The 26,706-nt window shown below is 36.1% G+C and overlaps 1 protein-coding gene across 1 annotated transcript in view; it reads right to left on the bottom strand.

Moving 5' to 3' along the window:
- Positions 1–26,706, bottom strand: part of COL21A1 (collagen type XXI alpha 1 chain) — a 185,979-nt gene that overhangs the window by 119,587 nt on the left and 39,686 nt on the right. The window contains exons 2-3 of the mRNA XM_060021357.1: positions 7,720–7,845; positions 2,080–2,631 (exon numbers count right to left, since the gene is read on the bottom strand). Of these exons, the coding sequence (XP_059877340.1) occupies positions 2,080–2,631; positions 7,720–7,807 (640 nt within the window). The 5' untranslated portion in view covers positions 7,808–7,845. The remainder of the gene's footprint in view (positions 1–2,079; positions 2,632–7,719; positions 7,846–26,706) is intronic.

The raw sequence follows: 26,706 nt of genomic DNA on the forward strand, positions 1-26,706 counted from the left end.
GACACAGACATTACTTACATTCTTTTTCTGAGTGTAGTTGAAGAAATATTTGGCAAGATTTCGAATTTGATTTTTTTTTTTACAGATCATACATTTTAGCTGAAAGAATTTTTACCCGTTTTCACACAGCAACTCTTTCATGTGTATTTTAAAAATTTTTATCTAGAGAGAATGCATTTACCAAAATACAGATCTATAGGAAAATTCTCTGAAGCAAATATTAAACAGACATATTTAATCAAATCTAAATTTTAGGATTAAGATGAATGGTAAGTGGGACTTCCCTGGTGGCTCAGTGGTTAAGAATCCACCTGCCAATGCAGGGGACACAGGTTTGAGCCCTGGTCCTGGAAGATCCCACATGCCACGGAGCAACTAAGTGCATGCACCACACTACTGAGCCTGCGCTCTAGAGCCTGCAAGCCACAACTACTGAGCCCATGAGCCACAACTACTGAAGTCCGCGTGACAAGAGCCTGTGCTCCTCAACAAGAGAGGCTACCACACCGCAACGAATAGTAGCCCCTAACCTAACGAAGAGTAGCTCACCGCAATTTGAGAAAGCCCGTGTGCAGCAACGAAGACTCAACGCAGCCATAAATAAATAAATAAATTTATAAAAAAAAGAAAAAAGGTGAATGGTAAGTGAAATTTCACCATGAAAATTCTATTTTAATAATAAAATATACCTAGCTTGAAAGCCAAAAATTTCTAACAACATATTAAAAATCTAAATCCCTTTGACCTGTTCAACACAACAAAAGTCAACACAGTCTTACTGTTAGAGATTCATAAAAAGAATAACTGTAATGACCATTTGTACTTACTTGTTAGTACCTTTTTTAAAGTTTTATTAAAGAAAATGCTTAATCTTCTATGCTTTTTTTCTCTTTGTTTTGAAGTAGTTGTTTAATATTTCCATGCATTTTAAAAGAAATAATCCAAAAAGCTTTAAAATGTTTTTCTCTACCATACCTCCCAAATATGAAGAAAATGAAGGAATTAATTTGTTTTCTAAGCCACAATCATTTAGAAATTTTTCTATCAAATGTGAACCAACCTATTTGTATATTATTTTGTAGGCAAACTGGGAAAAAAGTATTTCCATCTACATGAACATTATTTTTAGGTATATAGTATATTAAATGCCTATAATATTAAAAATAAAAGATATGAATAAATTATTCTTCCCCCAAAATAATGTGAACACACGCATGTCTATACACTAATAGGATTAATGTTTACCAAAAACTGGAACTTTCCCATGGGGACCTATCATACACATGAAGTCAGTTTTATGAAATGATATAAACATAATTGACTGGTAAGTACTATATTTTCAAATGTTCCCTCATTGCTGGTGGGAGTTTAAGTTTTTCTCATGTGGAATTTTTAACATTCTTCCAAAGTTTTAAAAATGTTAGTAATTTGATCTTTGTTTTCTGAAGAAATGATGACAGATTCCCATTCAGAATTAGGTAGAGGAATATTCACTGTTATTTGTATTAGAAAAACTTAGAAATAAACCAAACATACAAAAATGGAGAAATTAAATAGATTATCTTAAAAGATTTTCCACTATCATATTAAGAGTATTAAAATTATATACACAATAAGAGTATAAATAATATGAAAATAGAGTATGAAATTATATATACAATATTATCCTTATTTAGGCACATGAATAAACTCTCAGACACACTGAAATCAAAAAAAGAAAAGATTAGGATGAAAAAGACAAAAACTTGTTAACAGGAGTGATATGACCATGTGTGGTTTACATATATTTTAATTATTTAGGTGTTTTATTTTCTACCATCTCCACAATAAACATATTGTAATTGAAAAGAAAACACAAAATATTATATTTCCCAATTGTAGATTTTATAAGAAAGCAATTGTTTCTAAAAACAAAATTTATCCAGAAAAATATAGCACAAAAATGTGTGCTCACCTCATTTCTAACTTAAATAATTTGACATTAAATATAACCATCTTCCCCAGTTCCCAAATGAACAGGTTATACCAAAATGTAAGAAAGCATCATTATTACTGTTTCCACATTATATTAAGGCTTACCTTCACAAAGTTTCTGCTTCATCACCTCCCTTATTTTGGATATTGCAATATAGTCTTCCACATAAAACACGTAAGTAGATGAAGGCTTGTTGGCAATAGCTCTAAGTTCTGCGTCTTCTGTTTCTGAACCAACACCGATGGCAAATAGTGTTATTTTACTGTCTCTTGCTGCTTCTGCCACATCCTTGACTTCATCTTGGGATTTACCATCCGTAAGGACTACTGCCATCTTTGTCAGCAATCGTGAAGACTTGGCAAAAAGGTAATCAAGGGCAAACTGGATGGCCTTTCCAGTCTTTGTGTTTCCTCCCAAGTAGTGTATGGACTCCATAGCTGCCATCAAATTCTCTCCTGATTCGTGGCTCCCAAGGGGAATCTCCAGGACAGGGTAGTCACTATACTGAACCACTCCAACCTGAATAAACTTCGGTCCTATGTCAAAGTTTTTTGTGATATTGACAAGCCACTTTTTCACTATTTCAAAGTTTTCTGGGCCAACACTGTAAGAGCCATCCAAGATGAAAACTAAATCTGTTGGAGCAGTACGGCAACCTAAGTGAAAAAGAAAACCATCAGAGTATATGTGTTACATAAAAAACAAAAATTAGAGGTTTTAAATGAATGGATTTTTAATTAACCAGACAGGGGGAATCCTTTCACATGTATATACATAAAGTCGCCACAATGTATAGTTTAACTATCTTATAATTTTATACGTCAATTATACCTCAATAATGCTAAATTTTTTTAAAAAGATAATAGTAACCAGTTCATAAGAGCTTTGTGAAGATTAACTATGACACACTGACTAGCCTATGAAAATTCTTTATAAATGAGGGCTATGATTTTTGTTGATATTTTTTAATTAGCTTGTCTTAATTTAAGTATTAATGATTCAGCTTTAAAAATAGGGAATAGGGACTTCCCTGGCGGTCCAGTGGTTAAGACTCTGCACTTCCACTGCAGGGGGCATGGGTTTGATCCCTGGTCCAGGAACTAAGGTCCCACATGCTGTGCCATGTGGCCAAATAAAAAAAAATAAAAATAGGGAATAAAAAATGGATGCTGTATATGAATATGATATCTAGATAGCTCTGTAGGGGCAGGTATTACTATAAAGCAACATTTTATTGTATTTCTCCACTGAATAAATGAAAACAAAAAATTTTAATAAATGAATGATTTTCAGCTATAGACTAACATCATTGCTTTAAGTTATCAGTGAAATATGTTTAGTTCAATGCTAACCTGAAATATTTATAAAAATTTATGTAAACCAATGAATGGGGGTAAGAAATTATAAACAAACTTTCTGCTATCTTCAGGACAAAAGTAGCCAGCAAAGACCCACATTCTTGATATAGTTGAGAAAATGTAAATGAACCAAGGTTATGAAAGCAGTCACTCTTGCACTACATGCAAGATGAATGTTTAAAGGTCTGAATGCTCATCTTCAGTCACAAATGTAGCCAAAACAATAGCTCGTGTGAAGTGAATCTATGTTCAAGGGCATAAAGCTATTCCTTTCTCTGTAAAGATTCTTGTTTCAAGATACCAGGAAACATGAGATCAGCACAACTTAGAGTTCTACCAGGAAAAAAAAAAAGACTATCTGTGGTGTAAGTTATACCCAGACAAGTTCTAAGCACTTGTGAAAAGAAAAAAAAATCTTCTTTGCAGCCACTACGGAAAACAGTAAGGAGGTTCTTCAGAAAACTAAAAATAGAGTTACCATATGATCTAGCAATCCCACTGGGCATATATCTTTAATTCAAAAAGATACATGCACCCCTATGTTCATAGCAGCACTATTCACAATAGCCAAGACATGGAAAAAACCTAAATGTCTATCAAAAGATGAATGGATAAAGAAGATGTGGTTCATACATACAATGGAATATTACTCAGCCATTAAAAAGAATAAAATAATGCCATTTGCAGCAACATGGATGGATCTAGAGATTATCATACTAAGTGAAGTAAGTCAGAAGGAGAAAGACAAATACCATATGATATCAGTTATATGTGGAATCTAAAATATGGTACAAATGAGCTTATCTATGAAACAGAAACAGACTCACAGACATAGAGAACAGACCTGTGGTTGCCAAGGGGAAAGGGGAGTGGGGGAGGGATGGGCTGGGAGTTTGTGATAAGTAAATACAAACTATTATGTATAGAATGGATAAACAACAAGGTCCTACTGTATGGCACAGAGAACTATATTCAATATCCTATGATAAACTATAATGGAAAAGAATATTAAAAAGAATGTATACATATTTATAGCTGAATCACTTTGCTGTACAGCAGAAACTATCACAACATTGTAAATCAACTATACTTCAATAAAAAAAAGATTTCCTTAACTCTCTTTTCCACAGTACACAACATGCTTCTAACTCTATCTCATTCTTTCAGTATGTATATATTGAATACCTGTTCTGTTCTTGATATCATGCTAGGTACTGGCTTCAGACATACCTGAGATATCTCAAAAAGCTCCCAGCCTAGTTAAGATGGACAACTGGCTGGTTAGAGAAAGTACAAAGAATTATGAGAACATTGAGGAGAGGGTGGCAACCTAACTATGTCAAGCCAGGGGCAGTTTTGTTGGAAGGCTGAGATCAGAAAGCAGAGGTTTAACCAGGTCAAGAGGACAACATTCTAAACAAAGGGAGCAGCAAGTGCAAAGGTCCAGAGGAGAGAGACAGACATAGCCCCAAAGACAAACTGGTTTGTTTGGGTAATTCCAATGGTTTTGAAACTGCACTCCTTCTCGGGTAGGACTTGAACCCACCCACACCTCAGACTGGGACTTGAACCCATAATCCCTGACTAGGAGGGGACTCGAAACCACTGTCTTTGGATTAAAACCACTCACCTGGGGTCAGGACTTACTGAAGCTCAGGTTCTTCTGTCTCCTCACAGAAGAAATTCAGCGTGAGGCAAAGTGGAAGGCAAAGAGTGAGTTTATTGGCATAGGACGCTTGTGAGAGATAAGCAGGCAGGCAAGGGAGCGCAACCCCAGGAACAAAGAGCCCCAGGAACAAAGAGGGCTACATTTTTATAATCAAAGAAAAAGTGGGGAGGGGAGAAGACCACCATCTTCCTCGTCCTTGGGCAGACGTCAAGACTCATATCACTAGTTCCTCCTTTGGCCCTATATGGTCTAACCAGGTCTAACTGCCATGGCACTATTTAAATCATATGTATATTAGCAAAAGTGTGGGGACATATACTAAAATATGGTAATTCATCTCAGGTTTGGGTATAATATCCCCTTTCACCTGGTTTCTTTCCCTTTTCACCTCTATTTCTGTCTTGGTTACATGCAGAAACGCTACTCTGCAAGGACTATTAACTCCCTGACTTCATGTAATAAGATTCAGAGCCCATATCTATTGTCTAGTATTTTAACTATCAGGGTTTGTGGCTTGAGTGTGCCTGGCACTTGGATGCACCTGGTCTTCCTTCAAGGTAGGGTAGATTGTTGCTAGGTTACTGGATTCTTTTCTTGAGTGGTCATTAGCTTACAAAGATCTCCCAAACTCCCTTAAAATTACCTTTCTGTCTTTAATCCCCTAGTGGGATTTCTAAACTGACTATTTAATTATCCTACTCTATCTCTATCAGTTTGAAGTGGCCAACAGGAAGGAACAGCTGTACTTGCTGCCTTCTTCTCTAACTTCTGTGCTCAAAGCAGCCAAAATACTACATGGGACAAGGATCCCATCCATGTCCTTGGACATGATGAGTTAGAAGAGGATGAGGTGAGTCACGGTAATGAGATAGCAAATTTTACATCCTGTGGTTTTACTCAGGTTAATGGTCTCCCTTAAGTAGTGTTTGGATGCCCAATTTAAAGTTATAATAAGGATGGTTTATTTTCTGTATATATTGCAAATAAGATATTATAATTGCAAGGATCAGTATCAGAGAAAAAAATGTTTGGTGACAATTAGTATTTCTGCAACTCCTTGGAGTAAATCAGTCAATCAACCAATCTCTCCCTCTCTTCACCTTCCTCACTTCCTCCTTTCCTCTCCTTCCTTTCCATTCTTTTCCTTATCTTTGTCCACTTGCATATTTGGGATGATGACAAAGCTCCTATGAAGAGGCCTCAGTTTCACCATTATCTCAACTCACCTATCACAGTAACTAGCAGAAGTAAACACCATTGTCAGGTGAACATGTAACACAGTCAAGAAGATAACACCCCAGGAAAAAAAATTGCCAAAACATGGGTTTGTCTCACAAATATAACTGTGATTATGACACCATCTTAAGATGCTATATGGCAGATGGTGTCTCAGTGCAGGGGGTGTGAGGGACACTATTCCAACAACCTCTGTCATGGTGACCACTGCCAGACGCCAGGGTAGGGATGGCAAAAATGGGATTCTGCCCAAATGCATATTTTCTAACCCAAGGTAATGAAGTTTTCCTGTTATTTTTGGAAGCTGAACAGGGATTACAGGGTTATGCTTTTATTGGGGTTTCGTGAGAGAGACAAAAGGACAGGAAGGTTGTGTTTGCAGGACTCTTCGAGGTTGCCCTTCCTCGATGCTATGAGGCTCGTTATTGCCTGGACCTGCGAGTGTTTGTGTGTCACTCGATTCAGTGGTTAGAAATTCTTACAGGGTTATTCTTGGCCCTTTCTACCCCTTTCCAGAGCCATGGGGCATATATTTCATAACTGCAAGGTTAGCCAAGAGCATGGACACAAAAGCAAGTACTGCCATTTATAAATTGCAGACAAAATACCACTCCAAGAAACCTCCTCCTCAGAGAGGTGAATCACCAGTGTCATAGGAAGGGAATGCACTGAGGATGAAAAGAAGTGTTCAAATACTAGTTACAGCTCCAACCAGATGTATGACACTATGCAAGGCCCATACATTTTATGCATCTCTTTTCCCACTCAAAAATCAAAGAGTATCTACCCCATAAGGTGCTTGGGTGGATTAAACAATAAAAGGGTTATGCAAACATTAAATATTATTTTTTTTAATTTTAAGCCAAGTTGAATCAAATTGTCAAATCATCTGATTTAACTGTTAGAGAAACCATAATTCATTTATAGTTAGGGGGTTTATGTTCATGAGTTTTAAAATATGCATATAAGCACACTTTTAAAAAGAAGTAGGCTATCTTTTTAAAAGTGTCTTTTTAAAAGTAGGATGGCCTACTTCTCTCATGCAAGCTTTCCTACAGGCAATCAGAATAACAGTCACCACTTACTGAATGTCACCATGCTAAGTCATTTATATGCATTATCTTATTAGCTTTATGAGATAAGCTCATAGGATGGTCCTGATAGCCATCCTGTGAAGGAGGTACTTTCTTTATCACCATATTATGAAGCTTATATAAATGGCTGAACATGGACTCAATACCAGAGTGTTTATTCCAAAGCCTGGGTCAATAAAATGCACTATTACCATAGAATTTTCTCAAAATGACTTCTGATAGCTTTTCCTCCTAGTTAATGTGTAACATAGCAATTCATTCATTTTAGGGAATCACAGCATCAAAGACAATAAGAATAAGATCCTTAAAGCCATTGCTAGAGCTCCTCTAATTTGATTTCCATAATTAATATGTTGATAACAAAAAGACAATGCTGATAGTTCTTACTTGATCTTATTTCCCCATCTTCAGCTAATACAGAATTCTGAAGAAGCAGGACCAAAATTATCCAAAGAAATGTAATATGGTGAGCCATGTTTCTGTTTTTGTTCTAATGTTTTGGTTTTAGGATTCCTAAAAAGAAAGAGAAAATAAAAAGAAAGTTAAATATATTAGAAAAATAAGACAAATACCTAACAATCATAAGTTTGAATTTTTAAACTGCAATACCCAGTCAAAGCACAGTTAATTTTTGCTAACCTTAAAATTAACTTATGTGCCCAAAATAACCACATTTCAAATATATAATACAAGACAACAATGAATGGGAGCTGAGGAAGAACATGATAAGTTTCTAATTCATAATCATCTTGGAAAAGCAAAAACTTTTCTAAAACTTTAAGTTTTGCTCATAATATTTACTAGAATTCCCCTTTTAGCATAGCCTGCAGAGGGCTATCACATTCTTTTTATTATCTCAGTGGTAGCACATATCCTTCTTTTAAATGTGTATTTGCATTTAAGAAACACTCAAAGGGTATCTGGTAAAAAATATCTATAGGATAAAGCTGAATAATAGGATTTAATTTTTTTAATGGGCTGTATTATAAACATTAAGATCTATTTTATTTAATTCACCAACACTCAGTTGTGAGACTAATATGTTTTCTAAGTTAGTCCAAGGACTTCACTCCTGGTTAGAATGTGGAACATTGCCAAAGACTGTCACTCTCAACAATGAGAATATGTCAAATAAACTACAAAACTATAGGCTTTTAAAACCCAGCAGAAAAGACAGGGTTTAAAGAAACCTAAAAGAGCTAAATTCCAAAAGTTATTAATACTTTATAGGACAGAAAAGATTCAAGGCTGTTTTTGTCCCTAATAGAAAGGGAACCCTGTTCAGGAGGAGGAAGAATTTGCTACAGTACAGAAGCAACCAGTCAAAGCTGGAGTAACATATTAGAATCCCAAGGGGTCCCAGCCTCAGAGCAAGGATGCCCCTAGCCAGCAATTCTTCCCCAGGAGCCTTAATTGGGTACACGGAATAGACAAGTAATACAGAGTATATTGAAAGCAGTATAAAACAGTCTAGAGAGATCCTCTCCTTCCCTCTCCCTGTTCAAGTCCCCAGGGAATTCCTCAAATACAAATCCTTGTCTTGCTGAGGGTTAGGGGAGAAGCCACAGAACTGAGAAAAGTCCCTCCAAGGTACTCCAGTCCTTCACTACAGTGGAGAGACATATCTCAAAAAGCAGAAAGGACAAAAGAGAAAAACAGAACTCAAATACAAAAAGCTGGAAACCTGACAAGCTGAGAGAAATCTCCCAAGGGTCTCCCAAAATATGAGAAGAAACAAAGTTTTATGTCTGATCAGGAGAAAAACACTCAATATAAGCAGATCCAGAGATTATCTAAATGTCAGAAGTATTAAGCAGGGTTTATAAAAAGGCTATGATGAACATGTTAAAGGATCTAATGAATGAGATGGACAACAATTGCAAAAATATGTGAAATTTCAAAAGAGGGATGGAAACTATTTTAAAAAAGATACAAGTGAAATGCTTGCAATCAAAATATATATCAAAAAAGAAATCATGCAGTGAGCATGCATACGTCAGAGGGAAAGATCAGTAAACTTGAAGATAAGTCAATAGAAAGTATCCAAAATGAAACCCAAGTCAGGGGAAGAGGGGTGAGAAACAAAAGGAACAGAGCATCTGAAATCCGTGGGACTGTATCAAGTGGTCTTGATTTAGCTTCTCAGATGGAAAGGAGAAAGTGAATGAAGAAATATTTTTAAATATAATGGCCAAGAATTTTCCAAATTGACAAAAGCTACCAACAATCAGATCAAACACACCCTAAGCAAAATACAAAGTAAGTCATACCTAGGTATATTATAATCAGTTGAAAGTCAAAATAAAAGAGTAAATTCTTAAAACAAACCAGAGAAAAAAAGACACATGACATATGGAGGAACAACAATAAGAATTTTAGATGGAAATTTCATGGTAATAAAATAGGCAATGGATCAGAAAGATATAAAAATCCTAAATATGTAGATATCTAATAATAAAGCTTCAGAATTCCTGAAGAAAAAATGGGGAAAAAAACTAAAGAAATAGACAAATTCAAATCATAATGTGAGATTTTAAACATCCACTTTTCAATGATTTTTGAAGTAGATAAAAAAAATTTAGTAACAGTGCAGAGATTTGAAAAACTTTATCATCCAACTTCACCTAGTTGACAATTCATAGAATGCTCCACCTAACAACAGCAGAATATATATTCTTTTGTAATGCATATGAAAGTCATCAAAATAGACCATATGCTGGAGAAAAAACAAGATTCAAATTCCAAAGAAATGAAATCATGCAGATTATGTTCTTTGACCTAAATGGTATTAATTAGAAAAGGAAGAAAATCCCAAAATCCTTGGAATTAACCAATATACTTCTAAATAATCTATGATTTAAAAAAATATCAGAGGGGAAATTTTTAAATATTTCAACTGATCAATAATTGTTTTAAAAAATCAAAATTTTATGATACAGTTAAAGCACTACTAAGAGAGAAATTTTGCCTTTAAAACCATATACTAGAAAAGAAGAAAAATGAAAAATCAATATTTAGGTTTCCACCTTAAGAAAATAGAGAAAGAACAACAAATTAAAACTAAAGAGTAAAAAGAAGAAGAAAAAAAGAACAAAAATTATAATCAATGAGTTAGAAAATTGAAAAACAATAAAATTAAAGAGTTAATTCTTTGAACAAATAAATATGCTTATAAATCCTAGCAAGAATAATCAAGAAATAAGACAGAAAACATAAATTACCTAAGTCAATATTGAAACAGGAGATTCCACTACAGAGCCTACAGACCTTAAAAGGATAATAAGTAGACAGATGAAATGGACAAAGTCTTAAGATACACTATTTATTGAAACTGGTCTAAACTGAAATTATTAAAGAAATAGAATTTTTAACCAAAAATTTTCCCACAAAGAAAATTCCAGTGCCAGATAGTTTCACCAGTAATTTCTACAAACATTTAAGGAAAAAAATAATAATCAAACATTTTTATGAAATAACATTAAATGAAAATAGAAGAAGAGGGAACTCTTCTCAACTTTTAGTATGAGGCCAAAATAAAACGCTATGAAAAGTCTACAGCTTAGATCACATTAAGTGGTAAAAGACTGAATGCTTTTTCCCCCAAATCAGTAAAAAGTTAAGGATATATTCTCACATCACTTCTATTCAAAAACGTACAGGAAGTCCTAGCCAGTGCCATATTCAAAATAAGAAATAAAGACTATAAAGGAAGAAATAAAACTGTAATTATTTACAGACAACATGATTATCTACATAGAAATTTGAAATCTACCAAAACACTATTAGAACTAATAAGTGAATTTAGCAAGGTCACAGGACACAAGGTTAATAGTTTTTTTTTTAAGTGTTTCTATATAATAGCAACAAAATGGTGGGGGGGATATAATATATTCAATAGTACCAAAGCATCATAAACTTAGAAATAAAGTGAATGAAAAATGTGAAAGACCTCTACACTAAAATATATAATGCATTGTTGAGAGAAATTAAAGAAAGCAAATAAGTGGAGAAATCTATATTCATGGGTTAAAAGACTCAATATTGGTTCCATCTTTATCCTCAAATTGATCTAAGGATTCAACACAATCCTAATCAAAATCCCAGCAGATTTCTAAAAGAAACTGACAAACTCATTCTAAAATTCTTATAAAATGCAACTGATTTTGAATTAGAAGAACAATCTTCAATGAAGAAGAACAATCTGCATAAAAAACAAACATGATTGAGAAGAACTAAGTGAGAGACTTTATACTATCTGATTTTGACTTACAGTCATCTAGCTACAGGAATCAAGAAAGTGTGTATTGGTGTAGGGATAAATATATTAAATGGAACACAATAGAGTTCAGAAATAGACCCACACTTACATGGTCAGTTGATTTGCAATAAAAGTGTCAAGGTAATTGAATAGGAAAGGAAATTCAGTAAATGGTGCTGGATCAACGGGATAAACAATAAAATTAACCTTGATCCCATCTCATTCCATATGCAAAAATTAGACGAAGCATATATCTAAGTATAAAAGCTAAAACTATAAGGCTTCTAGAAGAAAACATGAGACTATTTCACAACCTTGGGATTAGGCAAAATTTCTTAGGACACAAAAAACACTATCAACTTTAAAAATAGATACACATTAGATTTCACCAAAATTAAAAGATACCATTAAGAAAACAAGTCAATATTCAGAATAAAATACTTACAAAAATGACTCTCATAAAGATTATATATTTTTAATACTCCTACAAATCAACAATAAAAAAGAAAACAATCCAATTTTTTAAATGAGTAAAGGTCTTCAACAGACTTTTTAAATTATTACTTAAGGAAATACAGAAATGGCCAATAAGCATATTAAATGGTCCTCATCATTAGTCATCAGAGAAGTGTATGCTAAAACCACAATAAGATCATTTCACACCCACTAAAATGGCCAAAATTAATTAAAATTAAAATGGCTAAAACAGTATCAAATGTTTATGAGGCTATGTGGAGAAACTGGAACTCATACATTTTTGGTCAGAGTGAAAAATGATGTAACCCCTTCAGAGAAGTGTTAGGTTCAGTTTCTTACAAAATTAAACTATGACTAGTAATCCTTCTGCTAAGTATATAACCTAGAGAAATGAAAACATGTGCCAACAAAAAAACTTTAACAGTGTTTATAGTAGTTTTATTCATAATAACTCCAAACTAAAAATAATTCAAATGCTATCCACAGAAAAATATTGGATAAACAAGTTGTGTGGTTATATTCACATAATGGAAGAGAGCAACAAAAAAATAACAAACTTTCTTTATACCCAACAACATGAATAACTTTAAATACATTCCATTTAATGAAAGGAGCCAAACACAAAAGAATACACAAAGCATGATTTCAGGTATACAGAGTCCCAAGATAGAAAACTAATCTGCAGTGTTAGAAATCAGGAAACATTTGCTCTTGATGGGAGAAGTCAACTGGAACGTGGCACAAATAAACTTATTGGGTGTTAGAAATAGTCTACATTTGCAGTGATGATATTGGTGTGCATAAATTTGTCTAAGGCCATTAGGCTGAAGGCTTAAAAACTATATAAACTGTTGTATATAATTTATATCTCAGTGAAAAACAGTAAGTCCAAAATCATCATTGTCAGTTTTTAAATTAGGCTGGCCCTCTGGACAAAGAGCTATAAAGGTCAAAAGATGTCAGTGAGAAGCATTTTTGATGAGTCACCACCAGGATGTACTTTTTTATGGCAACTATGTGTACTAATAAATACTGACTAATTTCCTCCCCAAAAGCCTCAAAATTGTTATTCTGCTCCTCTACAAAAAATATCCTCATTATTTCTATATAGTATCTAATTCCTTCAGAATCCTTGGGCTAAAGTGAATTGTTTACTTGTATTATATTCTAGATTGTATTATATTCTATATCATTAATGTAGACCATATGAAAAGGGCATTAAATAAATACTGCCACCATGTTACCTCACCACTGAAACATAACTCATATACTTCATAAATATATTTTACGGCTATTTAATTGTACATATGCTTATGCACGATGCATATAAACTGAGGCATATCAAGTTTTACCATTTACTTTAATCACCTGGGGAGCTTGTTAAACATATGGATGCCTTAGCCCTACCCATTAGCTTTAGATTGCAGGGCAAGGAAAGGGCCAAACATTTAAAATAAAATAAAGTAAAAAGCTTCCCATAGGCTAATGTCCACCAAAGTTCTAGAAATTCTGGTATAAGGCAATGAAGAAATGATAAGAAAAGAAAAAAAAAAAAAAACTCCTATTCCCCCAGTAGAGAAGTAAGTTAGCAACCCCAAATAGGAAAGCATAACTCAGAGAATCTCTACAATCAAAAATTTCTAAAGATTGGCTACTCAGAGAGTAGTCAGGCAACCTTAGCATCCCCAATTTTCAAATGTTAATATGCATACAAATCTGTTAGAAATTCATTAAAATGCACATTCTGATTCAGTAGGTTTGGTTTACCACCTAAGATCGTTCATTTGAATGAAGGCCTCTAAGGAATATAGGAACATATGCCATCTTTCAACATAGAAAATTCTGTTTTGGAAAATTTTAACTTTTTAATGCTAAATAAAGAGCTCTTCGTGGATGACGAAAAAAGAAATTACTTTTAACAAAATGTAGGAATTTAAACTGAGCTCACCTGCTAATGAGGAATATATACTAGACTAACTATCCATCCACCAGGCAATCCAGATTATAGATTTAACACTGCTCCCAACCCACTATAATTTCATATCTTTCTTATAGTGTTCTAGTGTTCAAAAAAAAGGAGATGAAACTGGTGATCTGTAATCTTTCTTTCAACTACAGAGACAAGAATCCATATTCTACAGCCTCATAGGATTATTGTGATAAGGAACATTTACAATGTACAGTGTGTGAGACAACACTATGTCATTTAATCTCAGCAAGTGTTTGAGGAAAATAAGGCTGACTTAGAGAACACGGCTTGCCTCTAAGAAACAGACTCACAACTTACACTCAGGTTCTCTCACTCCAGAATTCTTTCCACTGTATTCATTCAATGACAAACATTTATCAAGTACCTATTATATGACAGATACTCTTTTAGGTGCTGGGAATTCAGAAGTGACCCAGATAAGCTAGATAAGGAATCTGCTTTCATGGAGTTTATGTGCCAGGTTTTAAATATATGATTGAGTGAGATCATTTCAGATAGTAGTGGATGCTATAAAGTAATGAAAACAATAATGTAAACTTGGGCCAGGAGCAGAGGAAGAGCTGCTTTCAATTTGGAGCTCAGAGAAGGCATCTGAAAGGATGACCTGTGAGCTGACACTTGAAGGAATGTGAAGGAGCCATCCTTGCTAGGAACTGGGAACCAAACTTTCCTCTGTGGATGGAGCAAGTTTGCTTGTTCTAGGAACAGAAGGAAGGTCAGTGAAGGAGTGAGGGAGGAAGAGGAGGAAGGGCAGGAGCTGCAGGGAGGTAGCAGGACCCCATGAGGTATGTTACATTTTGAACTGTTTCCCTTAAATGCAAAGTGAATCCATGGAGGGTGTGAAGCAGTTGTGCATCATGATGAGGTTTTCACATTGAGTGGAGCATCCCACTTTCAAAATCAAAGAGCTGTCTAAAATTTAAGAATTAGTGGTTTCTCAGAGAAACGAGATCAATTGATAATTATCCTCTTTTAATTTTCATCTCTCTTCCATATCCTAAATTTATCTGTCATATCATATTCCACTGCCACTGTCACTAATATTTTATTAAAATCAAAAGAAATACTTGTAAGTCAATTTCTGAGAACAGTGGGTACAAATGAAAGCAACTTCCTTGTCTCCTTGCAATGAATGCATCTTTCATTGGGTCCACTGGCTGGAAAGGCATGGGAATTTACGTGAGGAGCCACCAGGAATGCATAAAAGCTTTGAAAACGAGGGACTGTCAGGAAAAATGCCATCTCAAAATGTGGTTGCTGAGCTTGGTTGTAAAACCTTCAAGTAAATTTGCAGACTAAAAATAGTCCCCTCTTGAGACACTAATACTCATGCTTCTTTATATGCTCTGTCTTTGAACTAAACTGTAAAATAGGAAAAGGTGGGGAAACTGAAATTCTGGTCCTCATATTTTTACACACACACACACACACACACACACACACACACACACACCCCTATTGTGTTCTATATTTTTAACATTAAGGTGGTAGGAGGAAGCATCAATTGGGACAGGTAGAATTGAGAAAGGCAAAATGCTGGCAAACCAGTGAAAGAATTAAGAATGGGTTCATGGAGGCTTCCAGGAAGATGGCGGAAGAGTAAGACGCGGAGATCACCTTCCTCCCCACAGATACACCAGAAATATATCTACACGTGGAACAACTCCTACAGAACACCTACTGAACGCTGGCAGAATACCTCAGAACTCCCAAAAGGCAAGAACCCCCCCACGTACCTGGGTAGGGCAAAAGAAAAAAGAAAAAACAGAGACAAAAGGATAGGAACCGGACATGCACCAGTGGGAGGGAGCTGTGAAGGAGGAAAGGTTTCCATACACTAGGAAGCCCCCTCACGGGCGGAGACTGCGGGTGGCGGAGGGGGAAAGCTTCAGGGCCGTGGCGGAGAACACAGCAACAGGGGTGCGGGGGGCAAAGAGGAGAGATTCCCGCATAGAGGATCGGTGCCAACCGGCACTCAGCAGCCCGAGAGGCTTGTCTGCTTACCGGCCGGGGCGGGCGGGGCTGGGAGCTGAGGCTCGGGCTTTGGTCAGAGTGCAGGGAGAGGACTGGGGTTGGCGGCGTGAACACAGCCTGCGGAGGGTTAGTGCACCACGGCTGGCCGGGAGGGAGTCCAGGTAAAAGTCTGGACCTGTCAAAGAGGCAAGAGACTTTTTCTTCCCTCTTTGTTTCCTGGTGCGCGAGGAGAGGGGATTAAGAGCGCTGCTTAAAGGAGCTCCAGAGACGGGCCTGAGTCGCGACTAAAAGCGCGGACCCCGGAGACAGGCATGAGACGCCAAGGCTGCTGCTGCCGCCACCAAGAAGCCTGTGTGCCAGCACAGGTCACTATCCACACCCCCCTTCCGGAGAGCCTGTGCAGCCCACCACTGCCAGGGTCCCGGGAACCAGGGACAACCCCCCCGGGAGAACGCATGGCGCGCCTCAGGCTGGTGCAACGTCACGCTGGCCTCTGCCACTGTAGGATCACCCCGCACTCCGTGCCCCTCCCTCCCCCCGGCCTGAGTGAGCTAAAGCCCCCGAGTCAGCTGATCCTTTAACCCCGTCCTGTGTGAGCGAAGAACAGAAGCCCTCCAAAGACCTACATGCAGAGGTGGGGCCAAATCCAAAGCTGAGCCCCTGGGAGCTGTGAGAACAAAGAAGAGAAAGGGAAATCTCTCCTAGCAGCCTCAGAAACAGAGGATTAAAGCTCCACAATCAATCTGATGTACCCTGCATCTGTAGAATACATGAATAGACAACGAATCATCCCAAATTAAGGAGGTGGGCTTTGAGAGCAAGATTTATGATTTCTTCCCCTTTTCATTTTTTTATGAGCGTGTATGTGTATGCTTCTGTGTGAGATTTTGTCTGTATAGCTTTGCTTCCACCATTTGTCCGGGGGTTCTATCTGTCTTTGTTTTTTTTTTAATTTTTTTTCTTAATAATTACTTTTTATTTTAATATCTTTATTTTATTTTACTTTATCTTTGTTCTTTCTTTCCTTCCCTCCTTTAGACAATGAATCATCAAAAATTGAGGAGGTGGGCTTTGAGAGCAAGATTTATGATATTTTCCCCTTTTCCTCTTTTTGTGAGTGTGTATGTGCATGCTTCTATCTGAGATTTTTGTCTGTAGAGCTTTGCTTCCACCATTTGTCCTAGGGCTCTATCTGTCCGTTTTTAAAATTTTTTTCTCTTAATAATTATATTTTTATTTTAATAACTTTATTATATTTTATCTTACTTTATTTTATTTAACTTTATCTTCTTCCTTTTTTCTTCCTTCTCTCCATCCTTCCTTCCTTCCTCCCTCCTTCCCTCCCTCCTTTCTTTCTTTCTTTCTTTCTATTTCTACTAATTCTTTCTTTCTACTTTTTCTACCTTTTATTCTGAGCCATGTGGATGAAAGGCTCTTGGTGCTACAGCCAGGAGTCAGTGCTGTGCCTCTGAGGTGGGAGAGCCAACTTCAGGACACTGGTTCACAAGAGACCTCCCAGCTCCACAGAATATCAAATGGCGAAAATCTCCCAGAGATCTCCATCTCAACACCAGCACCCAGCTTCACTCAAAGACCAGCAAGCTACAGTGCTGAAAATCCTATGCAAAACAACTAGTAAGACAGGAACACAACTCCACCCATTAGCAGAGAGGCTGCCTAAAATCATAATAAGTCCACAGACCCCCGAAAACACACCACCAGACATGGACCTGCCCACCAGAAAGACAAGATCCAGCCTCATCCACCAGAACACAGGCACTAGTCCCCTCCAGCAGGAAGCCTACACAACCCACTGAACCAAGCTTAGCCACTGGGGACAGACATTAAAAACAACAGGAACTACGAACCTGCAGCCTGCAAAAAGGAGACCCCAAACACAGTAAGATAAGCAAAATGAGAAGACAGAAAAACACACAGCAGATGAAGGAGCAAGATAAAAACCCACCAGACCTAACAAATGAAGAGGAAATAGGCAGTCTACCTGAAAAATAATTCAGAATAATGATAGTAAAGATGATCCAAAATCTTGGAAATAGAACAGAGAAAATGCAAGAAACATTTAACAAGGACCTAGAAGAACTAAAGATGGAACAAGCAATGATGAACAACACAATAAATGAAATTAAAACTACTCTAGATGGGATCAATAGCAGAATAACTGAGGCAGAAGAACGGAAAAGTGACCTGGAAGATAAAATAGTGGAAATAACTACTGCAGAGCAGAATAAAGAAAAAAGAAGGAAAAGAATGGAGGACAGTCTCAGAGACCTCTGGGACAACATTAAATGCAGCAACATTCGAATTATAGGGGTTCCAGAAGAAGAAGAGAAAAAGAAAGGGACTGAGAAAATATTTGAAGTGATTATAGTTGAAAACCTCCCTAATATGGGAAAGGAAATAGTTAATCAAGTAGAGGAAGCACAGAGAGTCCCATACAGGATAAATCCAAGGAGAAATATGCCAAGATACATATTAATCAAACTGTCAAAAATTAAATACAAAGAAAGCATATTAAAAGCAGCAAGGGACAAATAACACACAAGGGAATCCCCATAAGGTTAACAGCTGATCTTTCAGCAGAAACTCTGCAAGCCAGAAGGGACTAGCAGGACATATTTAAAGTGATGAAGGAGAAAAACCTGCAGCCAAGATTACTCTATCCATCCAGGATCTCATTCAGATTTGATGGAGAAATTAAAACCTTTACAGACAACAAAAGCTGAGAGAGTTCAGCACCACCAAACCAGCTTTACAACAACTGCTAAAGGAACTTCTCTAGGCAAGAAACATGAGAGAAGGAAAAGACCTACAATAACGAACCCAAAACAATTAAGAAAATGGAAATAGGAACATACATATCGATAATTACCTTAAATGTAACTGGACTAAATGCTCCCACCAAAAGACACAGATTGGCTGAATGGATACAAAAACAAGACCCATATATTTGCTGTCTACAAGAGACCCACTTCAGACCTAGAGACACATACAGACTGAAAGTGAGGGGATGGAAAAAAGTATTTCATGCAAATGGACACCAAACGAAAGCTGGAGTAGCAATTCTCATTTCAGACAAAATAGACTTTAAAATAAAGACTATTAGAAGAGACAAAGAAGGACACTACATAATGATCAAGGGATCAATCCAAGAAGAAGATATAACAATTGTAAATATTTATGCACCCAACATAGGAGCACATCAATACATAAGGCAAATACTAACAGCCATAAAAGGGGAAATCGACAGTAACACATTCATAGTAGGGGACTTTAACACCCCACTTTCACCCATGGACAGATCATCCAAAAGGAAAATAAATAAGGAAACACAAGCTTTAAATGATACGTTAAACAAGATGGACTTAATTGATATTTATACGACATTCCATCCAAAAAGAACAGAATACACATTTTTCTCTAGTGCTCATGGAACATTCTCCAGGATAGATCATATCTTGGGTCAAAAATCAAGCCTTGGTAAATTTAAGAAAATTGAAATTGTATCAAGTACCTTTTCCGAACACAACGCTATGAGACTAGATATCAATTACAGGAAAAGATCTGTAAAAAATACAAACACGTGGAGGCTAAACAATACACTACTTAATAACAAAGTGATCACTGAAGAAATCAAACAGGAAATTTAAAAATACCTAGAAACAAATGACAATGGAGACACGACGACCCAAAATCTATGGAATTCAGCAAAAGCAGTTCTAAGAGGGAAGTTTATAGCAATACAATCCTACCTTAAGAAACAGGAAGCATCTCGAATAAACAACCTAACCTTGCATCCAAAGCAATTAGAGAAAGAAGAACAAAAAAACCCCAAAGTTAGAAAAAGGAAAGAAATCATAAAAATCAGATCAGAAATAAATGAAAAGAAATGAAGGAAACAATAGCAAAGATCAATAAAACTAAAAGCTGGTTCCTTGAGAAGATAAACAAAATTGATAAAAAATTAGCCAGACTCATCAAGAAAAAAGGGAGAAGACTCAAATCAATAGGATTAGAAGTGAAAAAGGAGAAGTAACAACTGACACTACAGAAATACAAAAGATCATGAGAGATTACTACAAGCAACTCTATGCCAATAAAATGGACAACCTGGAAGAAATGGACAAATTCTTAGAAATGCACAACTTGCCAAGACTGAATCAGGAAGAAATAGGAAATATGACCAGATCAATCACAAGCACTGAAATTGAAACTCTGAATTAAAATCTTCCAACAAACAAAAGCCCAGGACCAGATGGCTTCACAGGCGAATTCTATCAAACATTTAGAGAAGAGCTAACACCTATCCTTCTGAAACTCTTCCAAAATATAGCAGAGGGAGGAACACTCCCAAACTCATTCTACGAGGCCATCATCACCCTGATACCAAAACCAGACAAGGATGTCACAAAGAAAGAAAACTACAGGCCAATATCACTGATGAACATAGATGCAAAAACCCTCAACAAAACATTAGCAAACAGAATCCAACAGCACATTAAAAGGATCATACACCATGATCAAGTAGGGTTTATTCCAGGAATGCAAGGATTCTTCAATATACGCAAATCAATCAACGTGATACACCATATTAATAAACTGAAGAAGAAAAACCATATGATCATCTCAATAGATGCAGAGAAAGCTTTCAACAAAATTCAACACCCATTTATGATAAAAACCCTGCAGAAAGTAGGGTAGAGGGAACTTTCCTCAACATAATAGAGGCCATATATGAAAAACCCACATCCAACATCATCCTCAATGGTGAAAAACTGAAAGCATTTCCACTAAGATCAGGAACAAGACAAGGTTGCCCACTCACCACTCTTATTCAACATAGTTTTGGAACTTTTAGCCACAGCAATCAGAGAAGAAAAGGAAATAAAAGGAATCCAAATTGGAAAAGAAGAAGTAAAGTTGTCACTGTTTGCAGATGACATGATACTATATATAGAGAATCCCAAAGATGCTAGAAAACTGCTAGAGCTAATCAGTGAATTTGGTAAAGTAGCAGGATACAAAATTAATGCACAGAAATCTCTGGCATTCCTATCCACTAATGATGAAAAACCTGAAAGTGAAATCAAGAAAACCCTCCCATTTACCATGGCAACAAAAAGAATAAAATATCTATGAATAAACCTACCTAAGGAGACAAAAGACCTGTATGCAGAAAATTATAAGACACTGATGAAAGAAATTAAAGATGATACAAATAGATGGAGAGATATGCCATGTTCTTGGATTGGAAGAATCAGCATTGTGAAAATGACTCTACTACCCAAAGCAATCTACAGATTCAATGCAATCCCCATCAATCTATCGCTGGCATTTTTCACAGAACTAGAACAAAAAATTTCACAATTTGCATGGAAACACAAAAGCCCCGAATAGCAAAAGCAATCTTGAGAACGAAAAATGGAGCTGGAGGAATCAGGCTCCCTGACTTCAGACTATACTACAAAGCTTCAGTAATCAAGACAGTATGGTACAGGCACAAAAACAGAAAGATAGACCAATGGAACAGGATAGAAAGCCCAGAGATAAACCCACGCACATATGGTCAGCTTATCTTTGATAAAGGAGGCAGGAATGTACAGTGGAGAAAGGACAGCCTCTTCAATAAGTGGTGCTGGGAAAACTGGACAGATACATGTAAAAGTATGAAATTAGATCACTCCCTAACACCATACACAAAAATAAGCTCAAAATGGATTAAAGACCTAAATGTAAGGCCAGAAACTATCAAACTCTTAGAGGAAAACATAGGCAGGACACTCTATGACATAAATCACAGCAAGATCCTTTTTGACCCACCTCCTAGAGAAATGGAAATAAAAATAAACAAATGGGACCTAATGAAACTTAAAAGCTTTTGCACAGCAAAGGAAACCATTAACAAGACCAAAAGACAACCCTCAGAATGGAAGAAAATATTTGCAAATGAAGCAACTGACAAAGGATTAATCTCCAAAATTTATAAGCAGCTCATGCAGCTTAATAACAAAAAAACAAACAACCCAATCCAAAAATGGGCAGAAGACCTAAATAGACATTTCTCCAAAGAAGATATACAGACTTCCAACAAACACATGAAAGAATGCTCAACATCACTAATCATTAGAGAAATGCAAATCAAAACTACAATGAGATATCATCTCACACCAGTTAGAATGGCCATCATCAAAAAATCTAGAAACAATAAATGCTGGAGAGGGTGTGGAGAAAAGGGAACCCTCTTGCACTGTTAGTAGGAATGTAAATTGATACAGCCACTGTGGAGAACAGTATGGAGGTTCCTTAAAAAACTACAAATAGAACTACCATATGACCCAGCAATCCCACTATTGGGCATATACCCTGAGAAAACCATAATTCAAAAAGAGTCATGTACGAAAATGTTCATTGCAGCTCTATTTACAATAGCCCAGAGGTGGAAACAACCTAAGTGTCCATCATCGGATGAATGGATAAAAAAGTTGTGACACATATATACAATGGAATATTACTCAGCCATAAAAAGAAATGAAATTGAGCTATTTGTAATGAGGTGGATAGACCTAGAGTCTGTCATACAGAATGAAGTAAGTCAGAAAGAGAGACAAATACCGTATGCTAACACAGATATATGGAATTTAAGAAAAATAATATCATGAAGAACCTGGGGTAAGACAGGAATAAAGACACAGACCTACTAGAGAATGGACTTGAGGATATGGGGAAGGGGAAGGGTAGGCTGTGACAAAGCAAGAGAGAGGCATGGACATATATACACTACCAAACGTAAGGTAGGTAGCTAGTGGGAAGCAGCTGCATAGCACAGGGAGATCAGCTCGGTGCTTTGTGATCGCCTGGACGGGTGGGATAGGGAGGGTGGGAGGGAGGGAGATGCAAGAGGAAAGTGATATGGGAACAAATGTATATATATAACTGATTCATTTTGTTGTAAAGCAGAAACTAACACACCATTGTAAAGCAATTATACTCCAATAAAGATGTTAAAAAAAGAAAAAAGAATGGGTTCATGTACATATGTATGTATGTAAAGTTTGGTTCGTTTGAGTGATCATTAAAACAACAGAACTAAATGTAATTTTTGGAATTTCATAGGTCAAAATATGCCCCCCAAAATATGTAATTAATCAATGCCACCTTGATTGTGTAAACAATTCATGGTCAACTAAACAACTGACATTTGTTATCATACTTCTCTAAACAAAAATCTAATATGGTAGCCAGACAGGTAAATATAAATCCCCATTTTATAGACAGGAGGCTAAGGGATTCCAAGAAGCTCTTATTTTACATTTTGCACAGTTTGCTCTCACACTGCAGAGTGGATGACTGCTTTCTTGTTCTGCTTATAGAGTATATCATATAGCGTCCATTAAAGCTGCACAAGAAAAAGTGAAATGGCAGTAACTTGGTAGAGTTATTGTAGTTTGATGGAGAGGTTTAAAATCCCATCTCTTCTTTAGAAGCCATAGCAGCTTCTAAATATTCAAGCACTGAAAAAATATACATGTCTGTGTAATCATTTGAAATGAGACCAGTAAAAAATAGTCAAGGAACATGGAGTACAGTGTACTTTATTTGCCTATGCCAGCAAATCCACTAAAATCAACCCATTGGATTCTGTTAGTAATTTTATGCTGTGCTTATAAATATAGCTATTTTTCCTATCCCTAAATTCCTTTTATATTAACATATATTAACCTATTTTTTATTATTTTTTTCTTCTTAACTCAGCTCTAATTTTTACAATAAAGTATCAGGAAAGCAAAGACATCATTCAGAAAGGGAAAGCTAATAATATTTTGATCTTGGAACTCAGGTCAAATTGTTCTCCAACTTCCTAATCTTCCAATTCTTCTATGATACACAAAAAAGAATGCTGGATAACAAGTCATGCAATGTGAGTTCCAGTCCTAGCTGTGCCTTGTTTACCTGCTTAGAAAATAAAATGTAAGCATTTACAAAGCTAAATAGCAATACAGGATAATATATGGAAAATAAATGGATAGATAAAAGAGGAGCCGGGGTGAAAGAAAATGGGTGGAAATAAGCAATTAATGTTCAAGTGATATGAAGAAAATCATCAATAAGCAACTCTAGCACTCCAATTATGATTTCTAAATACCATTTCCCATCAAAAGAAACAAGGCTGTTTAGGGAGAATAGCAGATTCCAGATCTGGGGGACATGAGACATGAGACAGAGAAATCTTGTCATTCTAAAAACAAGGAATGTCTCGAAAGCGACTGGGATTAGATCCAAAGGACCCAAGAGCTAAGTTGAGGGGCTCCCATGAGCTAAAGAGAAAACCGTCTGATCATTAAAAATAATAGTTACTACAATGGATTGATGTACAACAATTTACTAAACCTATGAGTTCATGATGATAAATACAAAAAACAGAAAACAACCATTGGTCACCTTTGGAGGTTGCTAGGGTACAAATAAAAAGAATCAAGCATTTGTCCTACTTTTCCTACATGGATAATACTTCAGGGTAATAAAACAGTTAATGATAAATGCCAGAAGAATATAATTAGAAAATCATATTTTGCAACCACTAATGAAATATGGATGTAGGCAAGGATCACCGGTGTGCCGATATGACTGGGTGAAAGGTTAGAGAGGAAATCAGGACAGATGCATTACTTGACTACACCTGAACCCACTCACCTTCCTTAGCATCATTAAAGTAGAATAAGACGTATGTTCCTCCAGACATGACCTAATAAAAGCACATGTCCATCTGTGAATAATTTTTTTTTTTTTTTTGGCGGTACGCGGGCCTCTCACTGTTGTGGCCTCTCCCGCTGCGGAGCACAGGCTCCGGACGCACAGGCTCAGCGGCCATGGCTCACGGGCCCAGCCGCTCCACGGCATGTGGGATCTTCCCGGGCGGGGGCACGAACCCGTGTCCCCTGCATCGGCAGGCGGACTCTCAACCACTGCACCACCAGGGAATCCCTGTGAATCATTTTTCGTAAATAAAAAGTAACACCTGAATCTACTCAATTCTCTGTATCCGCCCAGTTATAAGAAATTCAGGCATCTATTAAATGACACCAAGAGGATGAAATCAGCGAAAGTGAAAACTTGTGCAATTAATATATAAGTGGCAAGAAAATAAAAGTAAGGGGACTTAAATTAAATGCAGTTGTGGACTCTGTTGGAATCCTGATTTAAATAACAAACTGCAGATACTTTTGAGACAGACAAAATTGAACATGGACTGGGTATTAGATGATATGCACCATTTTAAAAATTCATTGGGTGTGATAGTAGCATGGTGGTTTTTTTGCTTTAGCTTCTTAGGTGTTTGAAGAAAAAAAGATATAATAAAAGTATCAATATAAACCACCCAGTGGGGAAAATATTTGTAACAGATATAATCAACACAAAATTGTATCCAGAACACAAATTGTCTATTCTAAATATTTTCTAAGATGAATAGTAAACCCAGTTTGTTTTGTCTTATTCTTACTTTAAATCTTTTTAATGGCCAGAGTTTACTAAAAAATATGCCACGAAATTCCTAGGTGAGGCTAATAGCAGCATTGTACTAACAGAGCATGTGTGATAGTAATGCAAACACCAGCCATGGCAGGGAAGAAAGCAATATATTGAAGTATTTACCTCCATTCAAAAAAAGAAAAAAACCCTCATCTAGTTTGTGGTGTTTCTACTCTAAACTAATTAACCAAATTGGGGGTAGGGATTGGGAGGGCTGTAGCTTAAATGTATATGTGATATGCATAGTAATTAGTGTAATTATCCTCCCTTTTTTAAAACAAATGTTATTTCAGTGGGTCACTCTCTGAAAATTCAAATTTATTTTTCTTCATTAAGTTGCCCCCCTCTCACAGTTACTAGTTTCAAATTGAACTAATTTAAAGCTGCCTAATTAATAAAATACCTCTATACTTTTATCAAAACTCAATGACTGTTTATGCTCACATCAGCAATTCTAAGCATGATACTATATGAATAGTTATTTTACTGATTTTTCTAAGTTTGATGAGTTTCAAAGATTGTAAAATGGTCAAGTGAACACTGGAGAAAAGGACAGCACCAATTCAAATTTCCTGGAGAGTTTAAGAGACTTGGTTTAACCTGAATAATTTACTCCTAAATCATTCTTAATTCTAAAAGAATTAGTGTAAGCATTTCATTAACATTCCTTATACTCAAACTGTAGTTATGATACACTAGAGGGTTTCCTGGAAATGCATTATAGTAACTTGGGACCTCATATAATTGATATGTACTGTGTACTTAGGTTCATTTTTAAAGGTTTAGATCATTATTCTTCTATTTTGAATTATCATGGCTCTATGACTGCTATTGAGAGTTAACCACTGATATATTATTTAATATTAATTGCTAGTCAGAAACAGAGCCCCTCACAAAATAATATTTCTATAATGAATATGAACCACTTAAGTGATTTTATACTATAGTTTTGCTACAAATACAATAACTGATCCTACTCTGAGGTATTCTAGGTGTACAGAAGAAATTCTAGTTTTGTTAGACAAATAACGCGTTGATAAAGACAGCAGTTAAGTAGAATATGATTATAATTATCTCTCTGAACTTACAATTTTTCCCTTTCAAGGAAAACAACTAATCACAGAAAATA

Source organism: Delphinus delphis, chromosome 10 (assembly GCF_949987515.2).
Source record: "Delphinus delphis chromosome 10, mDelDel1.2, whole genome shotgun sequence".
NCBI classification, from domain to species: Eukaryota; Metazoa; Chordata; class Mammalia; order Artiodactyla; family Delphinidae; genus Delphinus; species Delphinus delphis.